The sequence below is a fragment of the Anguilla rostrata genome, chromosome 16 (assembly GCF_018555375.3).
Source record: "Anguilla rostrata isolate EN2019 chromosome 16, ASM1855537v3, whole genome shotgun sequence".
NCBI classification, from domain to species: Eukaryota; Metazoa; Chordata; class Actinopteri; order Anguilliformes; family Anguillidae; genus Anguilla; species Anguilla rostrata.
The window spans coordinates 10086573-10113859 of NC_057948.1; the positions used below are offsets into that span (position 1 = coordinate 10086573).

At 50.9% G+C, this 27287-nt stretch overlaps 1 protein-coding gene across 1 annotated transcript in view; it reads right to left on the bottom strand.

Moving 5' to 3' along the window:
- wwp2 (WW domain containing E3 ubiquitin protein ligase 2) overlaps positions 1-27287 on the bottom strand; it is a 51902-nt gene that overhangs the window by 12688 nt on the left and 11927 nt on the right. The window contains exons 7-11 of the mRNA XM_064313774.1: positions 25396-25529; positions 22733-22964; positions 19629-19796; positions 7811-7920; positions 3200-3281 (exon numbers count right to left, since the gene is read on the bottom strand). Coding sequence (XP_064169844.1) covers positions 3200-3281; positions 7811-7920; positions 19629-19796; positions 22733-22964; positions 25396-25529 — 726 coding nt within the window. The remainder of the gene's footprint in view (positions 1-3199; positions 3282-7810; positions 7921-19628; positions 19797-22732; positions 22965-25395; positions 25530-27287) is intronic.

A 27287-nucleotide genomic window follows, 5' to 3' on the forward strand; every position in this document is an offset into this window, starting at 1 on the left:
CCTCCCCAAACTACACCTACACCCTCCCCAAACTTACACCTACACCCTCCCCAAACTACACCTACACCCTCCCCAAACTTACATCTACACTCTCCCCAACTTACACCTACACCCTCCCCAACTTACACCTACACCCTCTCCAACTTACACCTACACCCAAGCCAAACTTACAGCTACACCCTCCCCAACTTACACCTACACCCTCCCCAAACCACACATACACCCTCCCCAACTTACATCTACACTCTCTCCAAACCACACCTACACCCTCCTTAACTTACACCTACACCCTCCTCAAACTACACCTACACCCTCCCCAACTTACACTACACCCTCCCAAACTTACACCTACACCCTCCTCAAACCACACCTACACCCTCCCCAACTTACATCTACACCCTCTCCAAACTTACACCTACAACCTCCCCAAACTTACAGCTACACCCTCCCCAACTTACACCTACACCCTTCTCAACTTACACCTACACCCTCCCCAAAATTACATCTACACCCTCCCCAAACTTACACCTACACCCTCCCGAACTTACACCTACACCCTCCCCAAACTTACACTACCTCCCCAACTTACACCTACACCCTCCCCAATCTACACCTACACCCTCTCTAAACTTACACCTACACCCTCCCCAAATGTACACCTACACCCTCCCCAACTTACACCGACACCTTCCCCAAATCAGACCTACACCCTTCCTAACTACACCTACACTATCCCCAAACTACAACTGCACCTACACCCCCTCCCCAAACTACACCTATACCCTCAAACCAAACCTGCATTTACACTTAACAATCTCAAACTGTCCTTACACCAGGCATGCCATACCTGCACCTACCTACCCCCCAAAAACCACACTGGGTCCACCTACAATCCCCTAAACCACACTGTTACCTACACCCCCGAAAAGCACACCACTACCTACACCCCCGAACACCAGATCTGAATAAAGGCGTGCTGGCAGCAACAGCTTCGCTCGGAGAGCGGCCATTTCTGGCATTATCGAACCGGGACGTCAAACTCCAGGGTTCAGCCGACGAGCGAGCGGCAGCAGCGGCAGCCCCCCGCGGCGATAAAACCGGGGCGGACCGCAGAGCGCGGGATTTACTGCCTCCACCCGACCTCTGACCCCCTTCCCCCTGACCTCCGCCCTCTCCTCATACCGCGGCTCACCTGACCCCGCAAGCACCGCCAGTCAGCATTTCATCCGAGAGCGGGCGGCGGCCCCAGGGGGGCCGCAGCAGGGCCCCCACTCCCGGCGGGCCCTGCCCAGGAAACCGCGCTTTATCGCACCCGCCATTTTAACGGCTCCCGGACCGCTCGGAAATCCACGCGTTCGGCAAATATTTGAGGCTTGCTCCGGGAATATTTGTGACTGACGCCAAGCTTGAAGGGGTACAAAAAGCACACTGCATCTCAATATGATCTTTTGTGGGAGGTTTCTTTTTTTTGTGGGGAGATTGGGATTTTTTTTTTTTTTTTTTGGAGGGGGAGGGGAGGGAGTCTCGTAATAAGTCCAGACAGACGACCCGCTGGCAAAATGGCCGCGTGTGCTCAAACGAGGAAAGCGAAGCCTCGCGGAAGCCGGCTCGCCCTCTCTCTCTCTCTCTCACCCTCTCGTCCATCGGCACTTGGCTCCCGTTCCGGACAGGACAGGAGACGCGGAAAACGCCTTCCCTCCATCGGCAAACCGCCGGAAACCATTAAAATTTTTTTTACGTATGTGCCCCTTTCAGGAGTAAAGATACCCATGAAGCGTTTGTTCTTTTTTTTATGTTTGGAAATATTCCCGATGCCGTGGCGCGTTTGGAGTGAAAAAGTGAAGCGCGGAATCGGTGAACCGAGGCCCCTCCGCCGCGGCAGATTCGGCGACGGTGAGCCGCGGCACGGCAGAGAAGCGCTTCACACGCAAACTGAACATTTCGAGAGAGCGTTTCCTCTTTTATCCGTGTTTGAGCAGACCCCTCTTATAAAGAGCACACTGTTTCTGAACATGAATATTTGGCTTGTGGGGGGGGTGGGGGGGCTTTCTCTGTCAGCTCTGTCTGTGCTAGCGCGGTGCGATGATGTGTTTGTTTGTCTTTGGAGCTCACAGGCACACGCTGTCTGGATCCTGGCTGCCCATGCACATTACACAATGTCCATGGGAATTGTCCACGGTGAACATTTTTTTTAAGAAAAAAAACATTGGCTACTTTTGGTTTTAAAAACAAAACGACCAAACGTGTACGTCCCCAAATACTACCATAATCACACTAACAGCCATAAATGCTACCATAATCACACTCATTTGCACAACCACTCCCATAATCATGTTAATATGCACAAATACTGCCAAAATCCTGCCAAAATCTACAAACACCACCATAATAACGCTAACATTGAAATACTACCATAATCAAGCTAATATCCATAAATACTCCCACATAATCACACTGGCATCCAGAAATACTCTTACAATCACCCTAATATCCCCAAATACTACCATAATCACTCTAATATCCCCAAATACTACCATAATCATACTCAAATCTACAAATACTACCATAATCACTCTAATATCCCCAAATACTACCATAATCATACTCAAATCTACAAATACTACCATAATCACTCTAATATCCCCAAATACTACCATAATCACTCTAATATCCCCAAATACTACTATAATCACTCTAATATCCCCAAATACTACCATAATCACATTACAATGGGCCAAAGATACTTGTCAACACGTCACGTGATTTAATCAGCTCCTATGAAAACTAGGCCTATGTCAACTCTATAGTCATCCGCCGATTACAATCCACAAATCCAGGGTGACAATAGTCGATCTACACACTGGTCAACATGCTGTCCCAGCCTAGGTCGCTGTGGGCCTGGGGGAAAGGAGCCTAGCTACAGCTCCTAGGTGTCTAACCCCAGGCCTAGTGACTGCACGTGGGACTGCGTGTTTAATCCATGGCCTGGACAGCCGGGGCCTAGTGCTGACAGCCATGGCAGGTCTAAAACGATGGGCCTAGGTGTGCTGAACAGCCTGTTCCCATCAGACATCCTGACGTTCTTACCGAAGCACAGAAACACCATTCAACAAGACTGTGGAATGAGGAGTGATAAATTGCGAAGCCATTTTTAATGGCAGTGCCGGACACACACACACACACAGCCGAGCGGTCTCACCCTTGGGTTCGAGGGTCCTCCCACTGCGTGGTCCGGGTGTTGTGGTTTACGAAGTACACCCTCCCATTGTCTTGTCTTTTCTCTGCAAAGAGGGAACAGAGGATCTGCATGAGCAACAACTTCGTCACAAACTACACCTCACAAACATCACAAACATCGCATTACAAAAAACCTCTCGACAAATCTAACGCATATCACCTCACAAACATGACACAACGTCGAAGTACATTACAACCAGACTCCGTTTTACAGAAGTTCTAATTCCACGCCTAAACTGCTGGTACGTTAGGCTCTCTGGGGGGCTTGCCCTGCTGAATCGTGGGTCTTCCTTGTGCCGATTCGCCCCCTGACCGGGACCCGAATCCCAGCTGTGCCGGAGGAGGCTGAAAGAGCAGCCCGGCAGGGCGGCTACTTTAGAATCCCGCATATTTTTAGACACTGAAACGCATTCCTTTCACTCTTATCTTAACATTCACATGCTTGAAATGTCTCCTGAAGGGCAGGTTTACCAACAAGGATGACATTTTCCTGAAAGAATAACCATCTTGGGCCAATGTGAGTTTTGGCAAGGTTATTGGTACGGGTGTTTTTTTGGTGTCTGAATTGGTGGTATCAGCATGTGTTTTAGTGTATGTATGTCGTTTTGGTGCGTTTACACAAGTTTTTGTGTGTGTATTGCTGTTTTGACATGTATACTGGTGCTTTGGTGTGTGTACTAGTGTTTTTGTGTTGTACTGCTGTTTTGGTATTTGTATTCTGGTTGTTCTGGGGTGTATATTGCTGTTTTGGTGTGTGTACTGCTGTATTCCCATGTGTACTGGTGTTCTGGTGTGTATATTGCAGTTTTGGTGTGCGCACCGGTGTTTTTGGTGTGTGTACTGCTGTGTTCCCATGTGTACTGGTGTTTTGGTGTGTATATTGCAGTTTTGGTTGGCGCACTGGTGTTTTTTGCGTGTGTACTGCCGTTCAGGCGGGTACTGGCGTTTCGGCGGGCGCACTATTGGTATTTCCGAGACGGGGGAGTAGAGGAGCCGGGACACAGCGACAGGGGGGGCGGGAGAACCGGACGCTGAATTTAACAGAGCCGCTCAAAAACTGACGTGTCCCTGTGGCATTTCACTCGCACCCACTCCCAAAAATATCCACCCGCGTCAACCCATTCCTGAGGGAGGGAGGGGCACAAGAACGAAAAGTTCTGGACATATTGTTATTGTTATTATACATAATAATAATAATAATATGATTTCAGGTGTGTGTGTACTTGCCTATGTATACATGTTTATGTGAAACAGGCTGTCTGTATGCGTGCATATGTGCGCACATACATGTGTGTTAATGTGTATGCATGCGTGTGTGCGTGCTTGTGTGTGTGCATGTGTGCTTGTATGTGTGTGTGCATGTGTGTGTATGTACTGCTTTGTCAGTGTACTCTTGATGGCTTTTCTGGCCATCAGTGATTACCTGCCTCCACCCTGTTCTTCTGCCCCTTCTCCCGCCCCCCTTGCCCCACTCTCTCTCGCTCCCTTGCCCTCTCTCTCCCCCTCCCTCTCTCCCTCCCTCTCTCCCTCCCTCTCTCTCTCTCAGCGCTGTCTGACATCTTGTAGTAATTAGCGGCCGTGCGGAGAGCGCAGAAACAGTAGCGCTCAGATTGCAGCTCAAACGGGGCCCACTGCTGACAGCAGCCCATTTCTCTTCCCCTCTCTACTTCCCCCACCTCCTCTCCTTTCCCCTTCTCTTCTCCTTTCCCCATCTCCTCTCCTTCCCCCTTCTCTTCTCCTTCACCCTTCTCCTCTCCTTCCCCCATTCTCCTCTCCTTCACCCTTCTCTTCTCCTTCCCCCACCTCCTCTCCTTTCCCCTTCTCTTCTCCTTTCCCCATCTCCTCTCCTTTCCCCATCTCCTCTCCTTTCCCCTTCTCTTCTCCTTCCCCCATCTCCTCTCCTTCCCCCTTCTCCTCTCCTTTCCCCTTCTCTCTCCTTCCCCCCATTCTCTCCTTCTCCCTTCTCTCCTCCCCCATCTCCTCTCCTTCCCCTTCTCCCTTCCCCTTCTCCTTCCCCCCTTCTCTCTCCTTCCCCATCTCTTCTCCTTTCCCCATCTCCTCTCCTTTCCCCTTCTCTTCTCCTTTCCCCATCTCCTCTCCTTTCCCCATCTCCTCTCCTTTCCCCTTCTCTTCTCCTTCCCCCATCTCCTCTCCTTCCCCCTTCACTTCTCCTTCCCCCATCTCCTCTCCATCCCCCCATCTCTGCTCCTCCGCAGAGAGAGAGAGAGAGAGAGAGAGAGAGAGAGAGAAGGAGAGAAAGAGGGGGAGAGAAGGGAGGGAGGGATGAGGGATGAGAGAGAGAGAGAGAGAGAGAGAGAGAGAGAGACCACATCACGGATTCAGAAATACATGAAAGGGAAAATAACTGAAGAAAAAGGGACACCATTACAGCCACCGCAACACAGCCGTGGCCAGAGAACCTGCAGAGCAGCGAGTGTGTGTGTGTGTGTGTGTGTGTGTGTGTGTGTGTGTGTGTGCGTATGTGTGTGAGTGAGTGTGGTGTGGGTGTGGTGTGAGTGTGTGTGTGTGTGTGTGTGTGTGTGGTGTGTGTGTGTGTGTGTGAGTGTGTGATTGTGCGTGTGTGTGTGAGTGTATGTGTACGTGTGTGCGTGTGTGATTGTGCATGTGTGTGTGAGTGTGTGAGTGTGTGTGTGCGTGAGTGTGTACGCAAGTGCGCGTGTGCGTGTGAGTGTGTGCATGTGTGTGTGTGCACGTGTGTGTGAGTGTGTGTGCATGTGTGCGCATGTGTGTGTGTGTGCGTGTAAGTGTGTGTGTACATGTTTGCAGTCCTAAAGAACACATTTCTGGAAAGTCCCACTTTGCCTGTAACAAATCCTAACTGACTGACGTGCGGATTCTGAACAGTGATAAAACTGCAGCCAACAGTAAACGTCAGGAGGAGAGAGGAAAGAGGGATGAAGTCACTTTCTTGTGAAAAGAAAACCGCGGCTGAGGGATCTAACGGAGGGTGGCGGGTGATCCAGTGGCTCTCCCAGGAGATCCACTCTGACACACACACACACACACACACACACACACACACAGAGCTTCCCTCAGTATGTTTCACATTTCAAAAGTTTCCCTGGCAAGCCAACAAAATGCTAATTCTGTGCTGTATCATCTCCTACTTTCCCTCCCTTTCTCCACATCTCTCTCTCCTCTCTATATCCACATTTCTCCTCCTTCACTCTCTCTCTCCATCCCTCCCTCTCTCTCTCTTTCTCTCTCTCTCTCACTCTCCCTTCCTGTCTCTCTCTCTCTCTCTCTCTTCCCCCTTCCTGTCTCTTCCTCTCAACTTCTCTCTCTCTCTCTCCTGGCTCAACCTCACTCTCTCGCTCTCTCTCTCTCATGCCTGGCTCAGGGGCAGACCTGTGTATCAGGTGAGAGGTAGGCAGGCTATAGTAAAAGATGAGAGAAAAGGAGACAGAGCAGAAGGAGACAGGGACACTGTGATCCAGCACATTGTCCCAGACCAACAGAAATATGAATTCACTCTGCGCTTGGGTCCAAACCAACTGCCTCAACCCCACACCAAACCAACTGACTCAATCCCACACCAAACCAACTGACTCAATCCCACACCAAACCAACTGCCTCAACCCCACACCAAACCAACTGCCTCAATCCCAGCACCAAACCAACTGCCTCAACCCCACACCAAACCAACTGCCCCAACCCCACACCAAACCAACTGCCTCAACCCCACACCAAACCAACTGACTCAATCCCACACCAAACCCAAACTGCCTCAACCCCACACCAAACCAAACTGCCTCAACCCTACACCAAACCAACTGACTCAATCCCACACCAAACCAACTGACTCAATCCACACCAAACCAACGCCTCAACCACCAACCAAACCAACTGCCTCAATCCCAGCACCAAACCAACTGCTTCAATCCCACACCAAACCAACTGCCCCAACCCCACACCAAACCAACTGCCTCAACCCCACACCAAACCAACTGACTCAATCCCACACCAAACCAACTGCCTCAACCCCACACCAAACCAACTGCCTCAACCCTACACCAAACCAACTGCCTCAACCCCACACCAAACCAACTGCCTCAATCCCACACCAAACCAACTGCCTCAACCCCACACCAAACCAACTGCCCCAACCCCACACCAAACCAACTGCCCCAACCCCACACCAAACCAACTGCCTCAACCTCGCAAAACATGAACTCAGCAGGTTTACCGCAAACAGGAGAGTGCATTTGTGTGAGTGTGTGTGTGCGTCTGTGTGTGTATGAGCAAACACACACACATGCATGTACACTACTTTGCTTCCCCCTTGAGTTGAACCCATTCAACTGTCCTCGGCACAGACCCAAACCCTGTGTGAGCGACTGCAAACCAAAACCCTGCTGGTGTGCGTGAGCGGGTACAGACCCAAACCCTGCCTGTATGTGTGAGTGGGTGCGGACCCAAACCCTGCCTGTGTGTGTGAGCGGGTGAGGACCCAAACCCTGCCTGTGTGTGTGAGCGGGTGCGGACCCAAACCCTGCCTGTGTGTGTGAGCGGGTGCAGGAGCAGCGGCGGTGGGGAGAGGGGGCAGACTTACCCCACCCGGGAGGGAGCGCGCCCAGCGGGTCATTCTCCACAGGAGCTCCGGAGGGCTGGGGGGGGAGAAACAGAGAGAGAACAGCGATCCCGTTAGACCTATCTCTCCTCCTTCATCCCTTCTTTCTCCTCTCTCCCATCCACAGCGGTGGCTTCCTTAGCCTCATCCGTCCGTCCATGGTGAGGCTCGTGCGGAAAAATCGAGGTGGGGGGAAAAAAAACAAAACGGAAAAACACCCCGGAGCAAAGCGATAGAGAGCTGGGGTGTCCTGTCCGGGTTTTGGGGGTTCCTGTGTTTTTCGGGGGGGGGGGGGGAGGACAGCCCCGGAGGAGGCACGGACCTCCTCGCTGCAGCACCGGCCTGGGAGACTGACGCAGGCACAAAGACGCGGCTCCTACCCCTTCCCAAAAAACCACACGCTTAAGAGAGGAAAAGGGGCCAGCCGTTCCAGTGAGATCACTGGCCCCGCCCAGGCCGGCGCCGGCCCTCCCGCCCCCCTCGCGAAGGCCCCTCCCCTTCTGAATGTGCTGTGAAAGTAAGCAGGGGGGCGCGATGTCGCAGGGACTGAGAGCCCATTCATGCGCTCCCCAGACTGCCCCCGCCGCCCCCCACAAAAGCACCTTTATTCACCCGGCAGGGGAACACCGCCGCTCACACAGCCTGCGCTGACACACAGAGCGTGTGTGTGTGTGAGTGTGTGTGTGTGTGTGAGTGTGTGTGTGTGAGAGAGAGAGAGAGTGTGTGTGTGTGTGTGTGTGTGAGAGAGTGTGTGAGTGTGTGTGAGTGTGTGTGTGTGAGAGAGAGAGAGAGAGAGAGTGTGTGTGTGTGTGTGTGTGTGAGAGAGACTGTGTGTGTGTGTGTGTGAGAGAGAGAGTGTGAGTGTGTGTGTGTGTGTGTGTGTGAGAGAGAGAGAGAGAGCGTGTGTGTGTGTGTGTGTGTGAGAGAGAGAGTGTGTGTGTGTGTGTGGAGAGAGAGAGAGAGAGTGTGTGTGTGTGTGTGAGAGAGAGGGAGTGTGTGTGAGAGAGTGTGTGAGTGTGTGTGAGTATGTGTGTGTGAGAGTGAGTGGGTGTGTGTGTGTGTGTGTCTGTGTGAGAGAGAGTGTGTGTGTGTGTTTGTCTGTGTGCGTGTGTGTGTATGAGAGACTGTGTGTGTGTGTGAGAGAGAGAGTGTGCGTGTGTGTGTATGAGAGACTGTGTGTGTGTGTGAGAGAGAGAGTGTGCGTGTGTGTGTGTGTATGAGAAAGAGAATACTGGTGCAGTTAGGAGTGTTTTTGGGTTCATTTTAACACTTAACTTTTTAGCACCACTGTAAACAAACATCATGGAAAAAGGATCGGCAAAACAGACAGTACGGTAGGGGCACAGTTACCCCCACACATTTATACAGGAACAGCTTAGGAACATAACAAACACACTGAGTACAAACTAATCACCATTACCACTGCTCCACACTGCTGCTCCGACCACTGCTCCACATTGCTGCTCTAACCACTGCTCCACACTGCTGCTCTGACCACTGCTCCACACCGCTGCTCTGACCACTGCTCCACACTGCTGCTCTGGCCACTGCTGCTCTGACCACTGCTCCACACTGCTGCTCTGACCACTGCTCCACATTGCTGCTCTAACCACTGCTCCGCACTGCTGCTCTGGCCACTGCTCCACACAGCTGCTCTGACCACTGCTCCACACTGCTGCTCTGACCACTGCTCTGCACTGCTGCTCTGGCCACTGCTCCACACTGCTGCTCTGACCACTGCTCCACATTGCTGCTCTAACCACTGCTCCGCACTGCTGCTCTGGCCACTGCTCCACACTGCTGCTCTGACCACTGCTCCACATTGCTGCTCTAACCACTGCTCCGCACTGCTGCTCTGACCACTGCTACAAAATTGCTGCTCTGACCACTGCTCCACACCACTGCTCCACACTGCTGCTCTGACCACAGCTCCACATTGCTGATCTGACCACTGCTCCACACCGCTGCTCTGACCACTGCTCCTCTGACCACTGCTCACACCACTGCTCCACACTGCTGCTCTGGCCACTGCTCCACACTGCTGCTCTGACCACTGCTCCACATTGCTGCTCTAACCACTGCTCCGCACTGCTGCTCTGGCCACTGCTCCACACTGCTGCTCTGACCACTGCTCCACATTGCTGCTCTAACCACTGCTCCGCACTGCTGCTCTGACCACTGCTACAAAATTGCTGCTCTGACCACTGCTCCACACCGCTGCTCTGACCACTGCTCCTCACTGCTCCTCTGACCACTGCTCACACCGCTGATCTGACCACTGCTCCACAATGTTGCTCTGCACAGCTGCTCTGATCACTGCTCCACACTGCTGCTCTGACCATGGCTCAAGACTAAAGCGTTCAACACTGGGCCCGTGTCTCATGACTCTTGGCTCGTTTAATAATGGACACACGCAGTAGCATTCACCACAGGTCACTGAGCTGTACTGCACAGAGCCCGACAGCCCTGTGGCTAACAGACACACGGCTGATAATGTAAGGTGAGCTCCACCCTTCTGCAAAACAAATGAGGAAAGGACAATTCGGGGGTGGGGAGGGGGTGGACTCCTCCCTCCCCAGGACAGGGTGTGACACTCACTCACCCGTGCCTTTCAAAGACCCGCCCTCCCGTGCTCCTACCACTAAAAAAGGTCAAAAACAATAATGACATAGAGGCATTACATCACCCTTCCTTTCCCCTACACTTAACAACCAACTCACAGGAGAGAGCGAGAGGGAGTGAGAGAGAAAGAGCGAGAGAGAGAAAAACAGAGAAAGAGAAAGATTGAGACATAGAGAGAATCAGAGAGAGAGAGGCAGGGAAAGAGTGAGAGGTGGAGAGAGAAAGAGACAGAGTGAGAAAGAAAGGCAGAGCAGGGAGAGACAGAGAGAGAGAGAGAAAGAGAGAGAGGGACAGACAGCTCTAGCTCTGTTGCTCAAGCTGCCAGGCGAACACATCGCCCCGCCAGTCTGGGCCGTTTTGGGTGAAAGGAATCCAGCAATCAGACAAAAAAAACACCAGACTGAAATACGCTACGTCCTGACAGACCTGAGGCAGACACCTGTGAACACACACACACACACACTCACACACACACACACACAGTCTCTCTCTCTCACACACACACACACACACACACACACACACAGTCTCTCTCTCATCATCACTCAACCCACACACACACTCACTCAGTCATTCTCCACACAACACCACACCACACCACCCATCCTCTCTCTCACTCACTCACTACACAACACACACAACACATTCCTCTCTCTCACTCAACACAGTCTCTCTCACACCAACCACACATCTCCTCTCTTCACTACCACACGTCTCTCTCTCACACACACACACACACACACAAAGTCTCTCTTCTTCACACACAAGCTCACACACACACACACACAGTCTCGCACACGCACACGCACACACAGACATACACACAAACAGCCACACACACAGTCTCTCTCTCACACACACACCCACACACCACAGTCTCTCTCCACACACACACACACACGCAGCACACGACACACACACCGTCTCACACACGCCACACACAACGCCCACACACAAGCCACAGAAACACACAACGTCTCACACACACACACACAGGGGGGGGTCTCCTCATACGGATCCAGCGGTCCGTACCCCAGAAGCAGGGCCCCCCGGTCGGCCTGGGCCAGCAGATGAGAAACAGCTGCAGCCTGAGGTGCGACAGGGCAGCGGGCTCGCCAGGTTACAGTTCTCTCCAGGTAAACCGGCTGCCCTGTCCCCGCGTGAGGGGTGTGTGTGTGTGTGTGTGTGTGTGTGTGTTGGGGGGGGGGTGTTGCCGAGTTTAGGGGGAGTCAGGCTCGGTTTAGGTGGGGTGAGGGCCGGGGGCCAGGGTGTTGGGGGGTTGGGGAGCCGGAAATGGCAGTTAATGACTCTGGGAAGGCTCTCTCAGGAGTTCCTAACGAGCGGCAATTACCGAACGCACAAAACTTTCTCTTTATCGCACGTACACGCCCCAACATCCACCGCTCCCCCTCCCGCACACGCACACACACACGCTTTAACAAGCTCTTACACTCACGCTCGACCGGACAATACACTCCTTCAGCACAGCAGAGACCGTGTGTGTGTGTGCGTGTGTGTGTGAGAGAGACTGAAGGTGTGAGTGTTTCTGGGACAGAGAATGAGAACGCGAGCATCTGTGTGACAGAGTGTGTGTTTGAGGGAGAGGGAGAGTGAGAGAGATATATAGTAAGAGAGTGCGTGTTTTTTTTTGGAGAGAGAGTAATGGCGAGAGAGTGAGAGTGTGAGAGAGGCCCCGGCATCGACTGCACTACCTCACATTTCTGCTGCATAGTTGGGGTGCCAGGGGACCCCACACACCCGGTGCACACTCAACACCTGAGACCCAACACCCTACGCTCTACAGCTGAGACACACTGTGCTCATGGACAGGAAACAGGAAACCGCGGGCATTCTGGGAAGTAAAGACATCACGAGCGTGCTCGCCAAACTCAGCCTGCTGCTTCAGTCATAAAGCTGTGGTCAAGACTCGCTGTGCTTTCAGAGCTCAGAGGACAAGGCCAGGTGTGTGGAAGATCTCCCTCTCTCTCTTTCTCCCTCTCTCCCTCTCTCTCCCCATCTATCTCCTATCTCCCTCTCCCTCTCCCTCTCTCTCCCCATCTATCTCCTATCTCCCTCTCTCTCTCTCTCTCTCTTTTCATGTTACTTTACTGGCAGAATATACATATGTAAATATTGCCAAAGCATACAGACATTAATCTCTCTCTCTCTCTCATACCGTCGCTTTGGATGAAAGTGTCTGCTGAATAAATGTAATGTAACATACTCCCTCTATATAAGTGAATCAGCTGTACACATTTTGCCAACACATGCCTGGTTTTTTGTGCCAATGAAGTGCCACTGATCTGAACTGAAGTGAGGAGTGTCAGAGGAGAATGTCATCCAACACAGCAGGATTAGTGTGGGACTCTGGGACGTCAAATGAGGGTGAATAAAAGGTGCGTGCGCACCTGGAACAGCCAGTCTTGGCGGAGGTGCGAGTGAGTGTGTCTGGTACAGGGATCTCTGGCTTAAGTGCGGGTGCATGTGTGTGTGCGTGTGTGTGTGTGTATCAGCATGTGTATTAGTGTGTATTAGTGTGTGTGTGTGTGTATCAGCATGTGTATTATTGTGTGTGTGTGTGTGTGTGTGTATCCGCATGTTTATTAGTGTGTGGTGTATACTGTGTGTGTGTTGTGTGGACTTGTGAGTGTGAGTGCATGTGCTGCTGTGGTGTGTGTGTGTGATATATGTGTGTAGTGTACATGTAACTGTGTGTTAGTGTGTAAGTGTGTGTGGGTGTAGTGTGGTGTTACTGTGTGAGTACTGGTACGGACCTGCGCTGGGCCTGCTGCAGTGGCTGCGCGGTTCTGCCACTTAGTTAGCAACCGGCCCGCGCGTGGGTCCGTTTCCACATGAGACAGTCCAAGAGAGAGAGAGAAGAGGGTGAGGACAGAGAGAGAGAGGGGAGAAGAGATAGAGAAATGAACAGTCACAATGTGGAATATTCAAGGCCAGAACTCCTCTTTGCTTGGTCTTAAATACTATTCAGGTAAACAAAAAAAAAAAAAAACAAACACTTTAAACACTTTACTTTTTAAGCAAAACTTTATATAAAAATATCAGAACTAAAAATGACCGTCTTACAAAAGACCTCTTGTAGGAGGGAAGTAGTCTCTCATTTTACCATTAAACACAAGGTTATATATAATACATACGACATACATAATTTGTTGTACATGTTCTCGCAAAGTTGCCCTAGCTGACCTGCCAAAAAAGAACCATCTAATTGACGCAGAGAGAGCAGGAGCGAGGGAAGGAGGGACGACTGGAATTAAACACAAAATTGCCTCATTATTGCGAAGGAGAGGACTTCATTACCCCACCGATTGCGTACAGGGGTAATGACAAAATGACGTTACTATATCAGCCCTGTGACTCAGAGTCCACGCCCACCCGGCACCGCTGACGACCCGTCGCCACGGCGGCGGCGTGATGTCACACGCCCCTGAGCAGCCGCCGCACTTCTGGGGACTTACAGGGCCTCAGGAAATAACCGCTACCGGGGTGTGTAGCGGAACACCGCGCGTCCCCACTATGCCCGAGTACACGCAGGACAGGAAGCACACCTCCGATCTCTGACACACACCATACATGCATACGGTCCCTTTGGAATTCATGACACCTACACAAAATGGACACTTTGTCCACTTTGAGGTCTTCTGACAACGGAAAAAGTCCAATTAGGACATTCAAGCGCAAGCTGAATTTAAAGCATAAGCACTGCTTGGCATGAAATTTAGTTTTGCTTGGACTTTTCACCAAAAGTAATAATAAAAAGAATTTGTTAAGGATATGTCTGTATTTTGTCAAAGGACACATCAAAGTTGTAGTAGAAGTAGTGTAGTAGTAGTAGTAGTAGTAGCAGTGGTGCTAACAGCAACAGGAGTACTAGCAGCATTAGCTGCAATAGTAGCAGTAGAAGTTGGGAGTAATGGTACCGGCCATAGTTGCAGTAGCAGTGCGAATAGCAGTACCAGTAGTATTAGCATCAGTGCTAATTGTAGTACTAGTGCTAATAGTACTGATAGCAGTTGAAGTAGTAGAACTAGCTGCTCATGTAGCAATGGTAGAGGTTGCAGTAGTAGTGCTAATTGCAGCAGCAGTAGTAGCAGAAGCAGTGTTGTGCTGATAGTACTAGCAGCAGGAGCAGTAGTAGAACTAGCCGCTCATGTAGCAATGGTAGAGGTTGCAGTAGTAGTGCTAATTGCAGCAGCAGTAGTAGCAGAAGCAGTGCTGTGCTGATAGTACTAGCAGCAGGAGCAGTAGTAGCAGCAGCAGCTGCACAAGCAGCAGTCGTATCTGTAGCAATGGTTTCTGTGACCTTATAACAAAGGTCCACCGTTTCCTTCAGCAAGCGCAAGTCTTGAGGGCAATCTGATACATTTCTAAATGTTGCTACAGTGATATGTTTTGATATATTCTCTCCGTAAGAGACGGAGGTTTGCGGGCCAGTGTCGCTGGCGTTCCTGTGGATTTTATAACTCCGCCTGATTCTGCAGCGATTCGAATGATTCGGCGGGTTTGGGCAACGTTCCTCACGGCCGTCTAAAGGAGGGGGTTCGCTTCCCCGCACGCCGACGACCGTCGATCCACATCTGCGCCGTTTGGGGAAAAAAAAAAAAAAAAACTTTATTTTTATTCTTGAAATAATAATAATAAATAATACGCCCGCTCGAGTTCTGTCCTTACGCTTTCGCACCCGTCTTCTAGAACGTACCCCTTGGCTGTTCCTTCAGAAAAATTTAAAAAACGCAGCGAAATAAACGTGACCTCCCTGAACGATCGCTCTGCGGAGCTGCGCAGTAACCGCCCCGGACGGCCGGCTGCGCAGCCGAACCGGACGACACCGGCCTTCGTGAGGACTCGGGAACCCGAGGCGATTCAGAGACGTGTGAACCCGGCGCAGAATCCGGTACCGAGCTGCCAGTTCCTTTTGGCGCTACGCTTGTTCTCAGACTGCGTGACTCAACGGCCTATCCCCTCTTTAAGGAGCAGACCGACGACGTTCTTAACTCCGACGGTACTTCATAAATCTCCTTTTTTGGAGGTCGATTGGTTTCGTAAGGCGTTTTTTCACTTTTCTGGTATTTCGTTGCTGGCATAGGCATTTCCGTAATTGACACAAAACCACCGGTCTGAATTCTGTAATGCGTTCTTTACTCACTTCTCAATAAAGCTGAAAAGTTTCTATTAATAGAAGACTATGCAGCTGTAAAAGTAATAGCGATACAGAGACGTGCGTACACACGGTAGTACACGCACAAACGCACACAAACTTACATATGCGCATTCACACGCTTGCATACAAACACCACTTACGCACACACACACATACCCATACAAACACCACGCATGTACACACACACACACACACACACACACACACACACACACATATACCCATACAAACACCACGCATGTACACACACACACACACCCATACAAACACCACGCATGTACACACACACACACACACACATACCCATACAAACACCACGCATGTACACACACACACATGCACACACGCACACACACAGAAACATATGCATACACACATGCCCGCGCACACACACACACACTCATACACACACACACGCGCACACACACGCACACAGGGCCAGGGTGAGCGCAGTATCTGGGCCTCAGGACGTATGAGTGGACGCAGACCTCAGTACAGACGTGCTTCCTGTCTGTGTTGTTTTTGGTCTGTGAGCTCAGCTTCTGCTGCTATTCCAGCACCCTGAGTCACACTGAGCACAATTCAGCAGAGTTACACAGAGCAAGCAATGAACAGGACGCTCATACATACCCATAATCACATACACACATACAGAAACACACACACTCAAACTCCCATAAACATACTCATACACACGCTCATACCCATAATTACTGTATGGACACACTCACACACATACACTCTCAGACACACTCAAAAACTCTCATACGTACACACTAATACACACACATACTTATACATACCCATAATCACATACACACATACACACACAGAAACACACACACTCAAACTCCCATAAACATACTCATACACACGCTCATACCCATAATCACATACACATACACACACACAGAAACACACACACTTAAACATACTCATACACACGCTCATACCCATAATCACATACACACACACAGAAACACACACACTCAAACTCCCATAAACATACTCATACACACACTCATACCCATAATTACTGTATGGACACACTCACACACATACACTCTCATACACACTCAAAAACTCTCATACGTACACACTAATACACACACATACTTATACATACCCATAATCATACACACACACACACACAAACACACACCAATACACAAACACACACACTAATACATACATGCACACACACAATCACACACACACACACACACACAAGCACACATTCTCACACACACTCATAAGCACACATTCTTATTTACACATATTCTCACACATACACATTCTTTCTCTCTCACACACACACACACTCACAAGCACACATTCTCACACACACACACATTCTCACACACACACACACACACAAATGAAATCTCTTCTAAGCGGCAGAAAGAATTCCCAGCCCGAGTTCCCTGCAGTACTGCCCTGTCCCAGAGCTCATGTTCCTCCAGTCAAACTGTGTTTTAGGGGGACCTCTCCTGACTGCACCCTAAGGGGGGACCCCATGCCAGACCCCGCAGTGTCCCCACAAAAGCTCCTCGGGTCCCGTTCGGAGGGGGGGGGGCGGCCGCACCTGAAAACAATTAACTCTAGTGCTGCCAGAGAGCGCCCCAACCCCCCCCCCTCCCCGCCATTAATGCGCAAACACACGCCAAACACACACCAGCTTTGTGCCACACGTCACGCTCCGACAGAACAAAGATGTGCCACAGAAATGCAGAGGAAACAGGAGCTGTGTGTGTGTGTGGGTTTAGGGGAAGGTGTGTGTGTGTGGTGTGTGTGTGTGTGTGGGTTTAGGGGAAGGTGTGTGGTGGTGTGTGTGTGGTCCGTGTGTATATGCGTGTTGCTGGTTAAATGAAAAACACACACAAGGCCCTGTGTGCAGGGGGTTTTGGGGAGGGTGGGAGTGTGTAGTGGGGGGGGGGGGGGGGGGTTGGGAGGGGGTACATGTACACATAAGAAAGAGCTTTTGTTCTCTGTCACGTTCACTCCAGTGGAAAAAGTGAGATACGGGGGGGAGGGAGAGGCCGCTCCCAGTGACAGCCTAAATCCCTGAACACCAGTGAAAATACAAGCTACAAAATACCGACACAGGAGAGACCGCACCCCCCCTCCCCACATCCCCCACCGAGCTGACTGGACCCAAATGAAAGTAAACTTTAATGGCAACCGGTGATTTTAGGCACAGATAACCACTGTGTCGCACTAACGCACACGCAAACGCACCAACACGCCCGGTGTGTCGCACTAACGCACACACAAACGCACCAACACGCCCACTGTGTAGCACTAACACACACACAAACGCACCAACACGCCCACTGTGTAGCACTAACGCACACACAAACGCACCAACACGCCCACTGTGTAGCACTAACGCACACACAAACGCACCAACACGCCCACTGTGTCGCACTAACGCACACACAAACGCACCAACACGCCCGGTGTGTAGCACTAACGCACACACAAACGCACCAACACGCCCACTGTGTCGCACTAACGCACACACAAACGCACCAACACCCTACTGTGTAGCACTAACGCACACACAACGCACCAACACGCCTACTGTGTAGCACTAACGCACACACAAACGCACCAACACGCCTACTGTGTAGCACTAACGCACACACAAAACGCACCAACACGCCTACTGTGTAGCACTAACGCACACACAAACGCACCAACACGCCCGGTGTGTAGCACTAACGCACACACAAACGCACCAACACGCCCACTGTGTCGCACTAACGCACACACAAACGCACCAACACGCCTACTGTGTAGCACTAACGCACACACAAACGCACCAACACGCCCACTGTGTAGCACTAACGCACACACAAACGCACCAACACGCCCACTGTGTCGCACTAACGCACACACAAACGCACCAACACGCCTACTGTGTAGCACTAACGCACACACAAACGCACCAACACGCCTACTGTGTAGCACTAACACACACACAAACGCACCAACACGCCCGGTGTGTAGCACTAACGCACACACAAACGCACCAACACGCCTACTGTGTAGCACTAACGCACACACAAACGCACCAACACGCCTACTGTGTAGCACTAACGCACACACAAACGCACCAACACGCCTACTGTGTAGCACTAACGCACACACAAACGCACCAACACGCCTACTGTGTAGCACTAACGCACACACAAACTCACAAACACACAAACACGCCCGGTGTGTCGCACTAACGCACACGCAAACGCACCAACACGCCCGGTGTGTCAGGCGTATTAGCTGTGCGTGTGACACAGAGAGCCAGCAGTGTGAGTAATATCCTTATTCCAGAGAGCTGAGAGACTATCTGGAGCAGTCACAGAGCTCTTACACAAACACACACACACACACGCACGTCCCCCTTAGCACCCCCCAAAAACACACACACACACACACATACCTTCCCTTATACCCACACACACACACACACAACACATACCTCCCTTATACCCAGACACACACACACACACACACACACATACCTTCCCTTATACCCAGACACACACACACACACACACACACACACACACCTTCCCTTATACCCAGACACACACACACACACACACACACACATACCTACCCTTATAACCAGACAAACACACACACACACACACACACATACCTTCCCTTATACCCACACACACACACGCGCAATATCACACTGGGCCTCCTGCCCTCCCCACGCGGCAGGTCACGCCACCCCCATACCCCACCCCCAGACCCCACCCCCCCCACCCCCACGGGGACCCTTGGCAGGTCACGCCACTACGGGCAGCTACTGGAGTCAAGGAGATGCATGCAGGGAATTTTCACAACTGGGTTAAAAAAAAAAATAGCAGGCCGCGACCATCGTGCATTGGGCTTGCATTGTGACATCATGCTCCGTGAACAGAACCGAAACGGGGTCTCCCGGGACACCCCGCAGGGGCCACTGACACATCGCCTCAGCACAGCTACCGAAACGGCACCCAGACCTCCTGTAACAGGAAGAAAGGAAAGATGGAGGAAGGGAGAAAGAAAGAAAGAGAGACTAACCCGTGGGGTAATGGCCTCTCCCAGGTGGTGGTCTTGGTGTTGTGGTCAACGTAGTACACTCTCCCATGGGGCAAGACCCTCTGCTCCCAGCTAGGAGAGAGAGAAAACAAAGTTACACACACAAAAACAAGTAAACAGAAGCACAAAACTGGAGTGTGACCAGACTGCTAAAAGCAACACTAGACTGTGTTAGCTTGTCCCCACAAAGACACAGGTTTACAGATACACTCACTCTGTGAGTCACAGCTTGGCAGTAAAGACGGACACGCAGAAGAACATGGCTGCCCAGGGAGGCCCAGACCGTGCCTCCACTGCAGCCTCTAAAAGGTCGGGGCAGAGCGCCACCTCAGCACAAAACTGTGAGACGCACCCACCCGCGTCTCCAAGACAACGCGAATCTGAACCCTTCAGTCCTGCAGGACACCGAAAACCTCCCTGTCCTCCTTCCTGAGGACCTGAGCCGCAGAGTTTAACATGGACACAAAGAGCCCGAGGGACAGCGTGTCACATACAAACACACAGAGCCTAGCATACGCTCGATCCACACACACACACACACACACACGCGCGCACACACACACACACATACACACACACACACACACACACACACATACAAACACACAGAGCCTAGCATACGCTCGATCCACACACACACACAGACACACACACACACACACAAACACACAGAGCCTAGCATACGCTCGATCCATCCACACACACACACACACACACATTTCAACAAAGAGTGCCTCAGTTATGTTCTATACACATTCATATAGTGTCCCATTTACACTATGTACACAGACATATGATATATACATACAAATACATTCTGTCTCCGTTACACTTTCGCTCTCTCTCTCTCTCACACACACACACACACACACACTATATATACACGTGTATAAAGGCTTTGATTCACACACACACGGGCGCTGAGGCAGCAGGTGAATGAGGCTCGCTGTTGTAGTGTGATTCAGTGACACTGTGGACTGGGCCCCTGAAAGCCGCCCTCTCTCCTCGGACACAGAAAAGGTGTGTAGAGCCCGCCAGCGCCACGCCCCACTTCCTGCAGGAACAGAGCGGCTTTGTGCTGCTGCAACACACACACACACACACGCTTATACACACACACGCTTATACACACACACACACACGCTTACACACACACACACACGCTTATACACACACACACACACGCTTATACACACACACACACGCTTATACACACACACACACGCTTATACACACACACATCTGCACACACACACGCTTATATAGACACACACACATCTGCACACACGCACGCATCTGCACACACACACGCTTATACACACACACACATCTGCACACACACACATCTGCACACACACACGCTTATACACACACACATCTGCACACACACACGCTTATACAGACACGCACGCACATGCACATGCACATGCACAAACACATACACTCAGATACATACACACTCTCACACACATACACCTGCACACTTACATTTACACACACATTTGCACACGCGCACACATGCACAAACACATACGCACACACTCTCACACACACACACGCGCACACACACCTGCACATGTGCGCACGCACGGACACACACATGCACAAACACTCCTATACATGCACACTCACACTCTCACACACATCCACACACGCGCAACACACACACAAACACATACACTGCTATACACACACATTTATACACACGCGCGCTTGTACACAAACACACACATGCACGCACCCACACAAACACACAGACTGTGCCGTTTTTCGCAGAAGCGTGTTCCTGAGATGCTGCAAACCGCTTGGAGACGCTGGAGGCCAAGTGCGCGGGTTCGAGAGAGAGAGAGAGTCTGCGGTGGCACTCAGTTAGCGGCCAGCGCGGAGGCCCAGTCCCCATCTGAGCTGCGTTCCAACAAATACCCCCACACACACACACACACACACACACACACACACACGTCTTCTCCAGGGGACTAAAGACTCACATTTACTTCGTCAGGGTTCACTGCAAAGCTTTATTTCAGCTTTTATTTAGCCAAAGACCAAGCGTAAGACACGAAACACCTCCTCAAGCGAACCCAACCCCCCCCCTTCCCCTCCCCTCCCTCCCCCCCGCCCTCCCCCCCGCCACAGAACATTCTCCTTGCCATGTAGCACGTAAGTGTTCAAAGGGAAGCAGATTCCGGGGTGGGAAATGAAGGCTAAAAACAGAGGAGGTTATTCACTCCAGGAACCAGAGAACACGGCGTCATCGCCGCCGAAGTCTCTCTCTCTCTCTCACACCTCGCCTGGCGAGGCAGCTCAGGCTCGCGCTCAGCTCGGCGGTGCTCAGAGCGGCCTGGACCTCATTAAAGCGCACAAACGCACGCTTGTGCCTTTCATGACATCACGCGGTCACACGGCCTGAGGGACGGGCGGGAGAGTGGAAAACAGAGGGACGGAGAGAAGGAGAGAGGGAGAGTGGGGGAATTGGAGGAGAGAGGCAGTGGAAGAGGGACAAAACCAGAGAAGAAGGGGAGTGAGGTGAGGGGAGAGTGAGAAGGAGAGGGAGTGAGACAGAGAGGAGAGTACGGAGATAGGAGAGAGAGAGAGGGAGGAAGATAGGAGATAGAGAGGGAGAGAGAGAGAGAGAGGGAGAGGGAGAGAGGGAGATAGGAGATAGATGGGGGAGAGAGAGAGAGAGAGAGGAGAGGAGAGAGGGAGATAGGAGATAGATGGGGAGAGAGAGAGATAGAAGATAGAGAGGGAGAGGGAGAGAGGGAGATAGGAGATAGAGAGGGAGAGGGAGAGAGAGAGAGAGAGAGAGGAGAGGAGAAGAGAGAAGATAGAGATAGAGGGAGGAAGAGAAGGAGATAGAGAGAGAGAGAGAGAGAGAGAGAGAGAAGGAGATAGGAGATAGAGAGGGAGAGAGAGAGAGAGGGAGAGGGAGAAAGAGAGAGAGGGAGAGGGAGATAGGAGATAGATGGGGATAGAGAGAGAGAGAGAGAGAGAGCGATAACTCTTACCCCGCGGGCAGTGACTCCTGCACTGGGTCAGTGCTGAAGTTGGGCTGGTCGGGGTTGGGGGGGGCCGCCCCCGTCTCGTTGAAGTCGGCAGGTGGGGGCGGAGCCCCGGGGTCGGGCGCGGGGGGCGTGGGGGTGGGCGTGCCCCTGGGGGAGGAGGGGGCCGGCGGGGGAGTGTGGCGGGCGGGGCTGTTCCTCCCGTTCTCCACCCCACCCGTGGACAAATCGCCTTTACCTGCGCAAAATATCACCAACAGGTCACCTTCACCTGTGCAAAATATCACCAACAGGTCACCTTCACCTGCCCAAAATATCACCAACAGGTCACCTTCACCTGCGCAAAATATCACCAACAGGTCACCTTTACCTGCGCAAAATATCACCCAACAGGTCACCTTCACCTGCGCAAAATATCACCAACAGGTCACCTTCACCTGCGCAAAATATCACCAACAGGTCACCTTTACCTGTGCAAAATATCACCAACAGGTCACCTTCACCTGCTCAAAATATCACCAACAGGTCACCTTCACCTGTGCAAAATATCACCAACAGGTCACCTTCACCTGCGCAAATATCACCACAGGTCACCTTCCCTGTGCAAAATATCACCAACAGGTCACCTTCACCTGTGCAAAATATCACCAACAGGTCACCTTTACCTGTGCAAAATATCACCAACAGGTCACCTTTACCTGTACAAAATATCACCAACAGGTCACCTTTACCTGTGCAAAATATCACCAACAGGTCACCTTTACCTGTACAAAATATCACCAACAGGTCACCTTCACCTGCGCAAAATATCACCAACAGGTCACCTTCACCTGTGCAAAATATCACCAACAGGTCACCTTCACCTGCGCAAAATATCACCAACAGGTCACCTTCACCTGCGCAAAATATCACCAACAGGTCACCTTCACCTGCGCAAAATATCACCAACAGGTCACCTTTACCTGTACAAAATATCACCAACAGGTCACCTTTACCTGCGTAAAATATCACCAACAGGTCACCTTTACCTGTGTAAAATATCACCAACAGGTCACCTTTACCTGTGCAAAATATCACCAACAGGTCACCTTCACCTGCGCAAAATATCACCAACAGGTCACCTTTACCTGTGCAAAAATATCACCAACAGGTCACCTTCACCTGCGCAAAATATCACCAACAGGTCACCTTCACCTGCGCAAAATATCACCAACAGGTCACCTTCACCTGCGCAAAATATCACCAACAGGTCACCTTCACCTGCGCAAAATATCACCAACAGGTCACCTTCACCTGCGCAAAATATCACCAACAGGTCACCTTTACCTGTGCAAAATATCACCAACAGGTCACCTTCACCTGCGCAAAATATCACCAACAGGTCACCTTCACCTGCGCAAAATATCACCAACAGGTCACCTTTACCTGTGCAAAATATCACCAACAGGTCACCTTTACCTGTGCAAAATATCACCAACAGGTCACCTTTACCTGTGCAAAATATCACCAACAGGTCACCTTTACCTGCCCAAAATATCACCAACAGGTCACCTTCACCTGCGCAAAATATCACCAACAGGTCACCTTCACCTGCGCAAAATATCACCAACAGGTCACCTTTACCTGTACAAAATATCACCAACAGGTCACCTTTACCTGTGCAAAATATCACCAACAGGTCACCTTTACCTGTACAAAATATCACCAACAGGTCACCTTTACCTGTGCAAAATATCACCAACAGGTCACCTTTACCTGTGCAAAATATCACCAACAGGTCACCTTTACCTGTGCAAAATATCACCAACAGGTCACCTTTACCTGTGCAAAATATCACCAACAGGTCACCTTCACCTGTGCAAAATATCACCAACAGGTCACCTTTACCTGTGCAAAATATCACCAACAGGTCACCTTTACCTGTGCAAAATATCACCAACAGGTCACCTTTACCTGTACAAGGCAACGCTCACTGGTGCTTCACCCACTCCAAACACCAGCACTAATCAAGCTCCATATAAGGACGTGTACAGTGGAGGAGGGCTAATCGCCAGGGCAACGCATTAGTGTGATTTAAAAAGGAAGTCTTAGAAAGGGGGGGCGGGCCTGCTGGGCGTGTCACTACCTCCTGCAGGACACTTAAAGTCCAACCATGTAATATGATGTCATATTTCAAGAATACAACAATGTCACATTTTGGAAATAAATCATGCTAACGATCGGCTTTTTCCTCGTGTCGTTTTTACAGATAAACAATATTATTTATTACATTTACTCCCGAACAGAACAGCTGGGGGTAACTGGCAAACTTTAAAAATTTCATCGCTGAGTGTGTTTGTGTGTGTGTGTGTGTGTGTGAGTGTGTATGTGAGTGTGTGTGTAAGAGTGTGTGTGTGTGTGTGTGTATGTGCGTGTGTGTGTATGTGTGAGTGTAGGTAGGTGTGTGTGTGTGTGCGTGTGTGTGCGGTGTGTGCGTGTGTGTGTGGTAGGTGTGTGTGCGCGTATGAGTGTGTGTGTCTGTGTGTGTGTGTGCGCGTGAGTGTGTGAGTGTGTGTGTGTGTGTGTGTGTGTGTGCGAGTGTGTGTGTGTGTGTGCGTGAGTGTGTGTGTGTGTGCGTGTGTGCGTGAGTGTGTGTGTGTGTGAGTGTGTGTGCGTGAGTGTGTACTTGCCTGCGGGGCTGGTGTGGAGGTTCTTAGAGGATCGGTGGCGGCTCCGCCCCCCAGGGCTCTGCTCTCCGTTCAGCGCCGGCTCCCCATTGGTCAGAGAGGCTCCTCGAGCCCCCCCTGCAGAGTGCCTGTGATTCCTACAGAGAAACATCACAGATGTAGCCAGTGTGTGTGTGAGCGTGCGTGCATGCGCGCGTGTGTGTGCGTGTGTCTGTGCGTGTGTGTGCATGTGTGTATTTATGTGTGTGTATGTGGGTGTGTGTGTGTGTGTGTGTGCGCGCATGCGTTAGTACGTGTGTGTGTGTGTGTGTGCGTGCGTATGCATAGGTGCATTATATTACACTTACACAAGAGCACAAGAGGGAGCTTCAGCTGCCAAACACACACACTGCACTGAGACGGGAGTGTGTGCACTACATTTCCATTGAGAAGCCGCAACTCATACTTTCCGACAGTTAAATATAGAATTGATTTCCTGGAAGTGCTGAAATATGATAATGTAAAAACATTCATTTTACCCCCAGTAAGAGAAATCCGCTTTCAGAGTGAAAACTTGGCAGGAATTCGGTGAATTGTTTTGAGCGGTATATTAATCGTTATTAAATTCCCCCCCCCCCCCCCCCCCAAAGTCTGAATTTATCACGCGCTGCTCCAGGGAAGACTAGGTTCCCTCGAAAGTGTGACGTCTTTCCAGAGCCGCGCGAGTAACCGGCACCTCAGCCTTACGTCTCTCAGCACAGAGCAGCCTCCGGCCCAGCCGGGGGGGGGGGGAAGGATGTCCCTCTGTCCCCCACTGAACGTGCGTGTGTGTGTATGCGCCTGTGTGTATGAGTACAATGTGCTGCTGGTCATGGGAGAGCTGAAATAGCAGAGATACTGTAAATAAACTGTCTCTCCACCTCTCCTTCTCCCTCTCCTCGTCTCTCTCCACCTCTCCTTCTCTCTCCCTCCCAACGGATGTGTCAGTGTGACACGCATGTGTGTGTTTAGTGTGTATAGAGTGTGTGCGCACATAGGGCCATCTGCAGTGCACGAATAGTGTGTGTGCGAATAGGCATGCGCATGTCATGTGTATTAGGGGATTTACTTTAGTTTAGTTTATTTGACAATTATTGAAATACATGTTACAGCAAGTCATGCAGCCTAAAATTATCAAGGATAGCACAAAAAGTCACAGACTTATTTCCACTGTGGGTTTGGTCTCAGCACATAATATATACATAAACATTATCATCATTAGCCTACATCATTAAAAGTAAAACTAAACAAAATACAACATTGTTGGATGAGTGAATAGTGTATGTAGTGTGTGCACATAGGTAAGTGCGTGTGCATGCGTAGTGTGTGTACAGTGTGAGAGCACACAGGTGTGTGTGTAGTGTGTGTATTGTGTGTGTGTAGTGTGAGTGCACACAGGTGTGTGTCTGTGTGGAGTGTACAGTCTGTGTAATGTGAGTGCACACAGGTGTGTGTGTGTAGTGTAGTGTAGTGTGAGTGCACACAGGTGTGTGTGTGTGTAGTGTGTGTAGTGTGAGTGCACACAGGTGTGTGTGTGTGTGTGTGTGTGTGTGTGTGTAGTGTGAGTGCACACAGGTGTGTGTGTGCAGTGTAGTGTAGTGTGAGTGCACACAGGTGTGTGTGTGTGTGTGCGTGTAGAGTGTGTAGTGTGTGTAGTGTGAGTGCACACAGGTGTGTGTGTGTGTAGTGTGTGTAGTGTGAGTGCACACAGGTGTGTGTGAGTGTGTGTGTGTGTGTGTAGTGTGAGTGCACACAGGTGTGTGTGTGTGTGTGTGTGTGTGTGTATAGGGCGTGTGCACACAGGTGTGTGTGTGTGTGTGTAGTGTGAGTGCACACAGGTGTGTGTGTGTGTGTGTGTAGTGTGTGTGTGTGTGTGT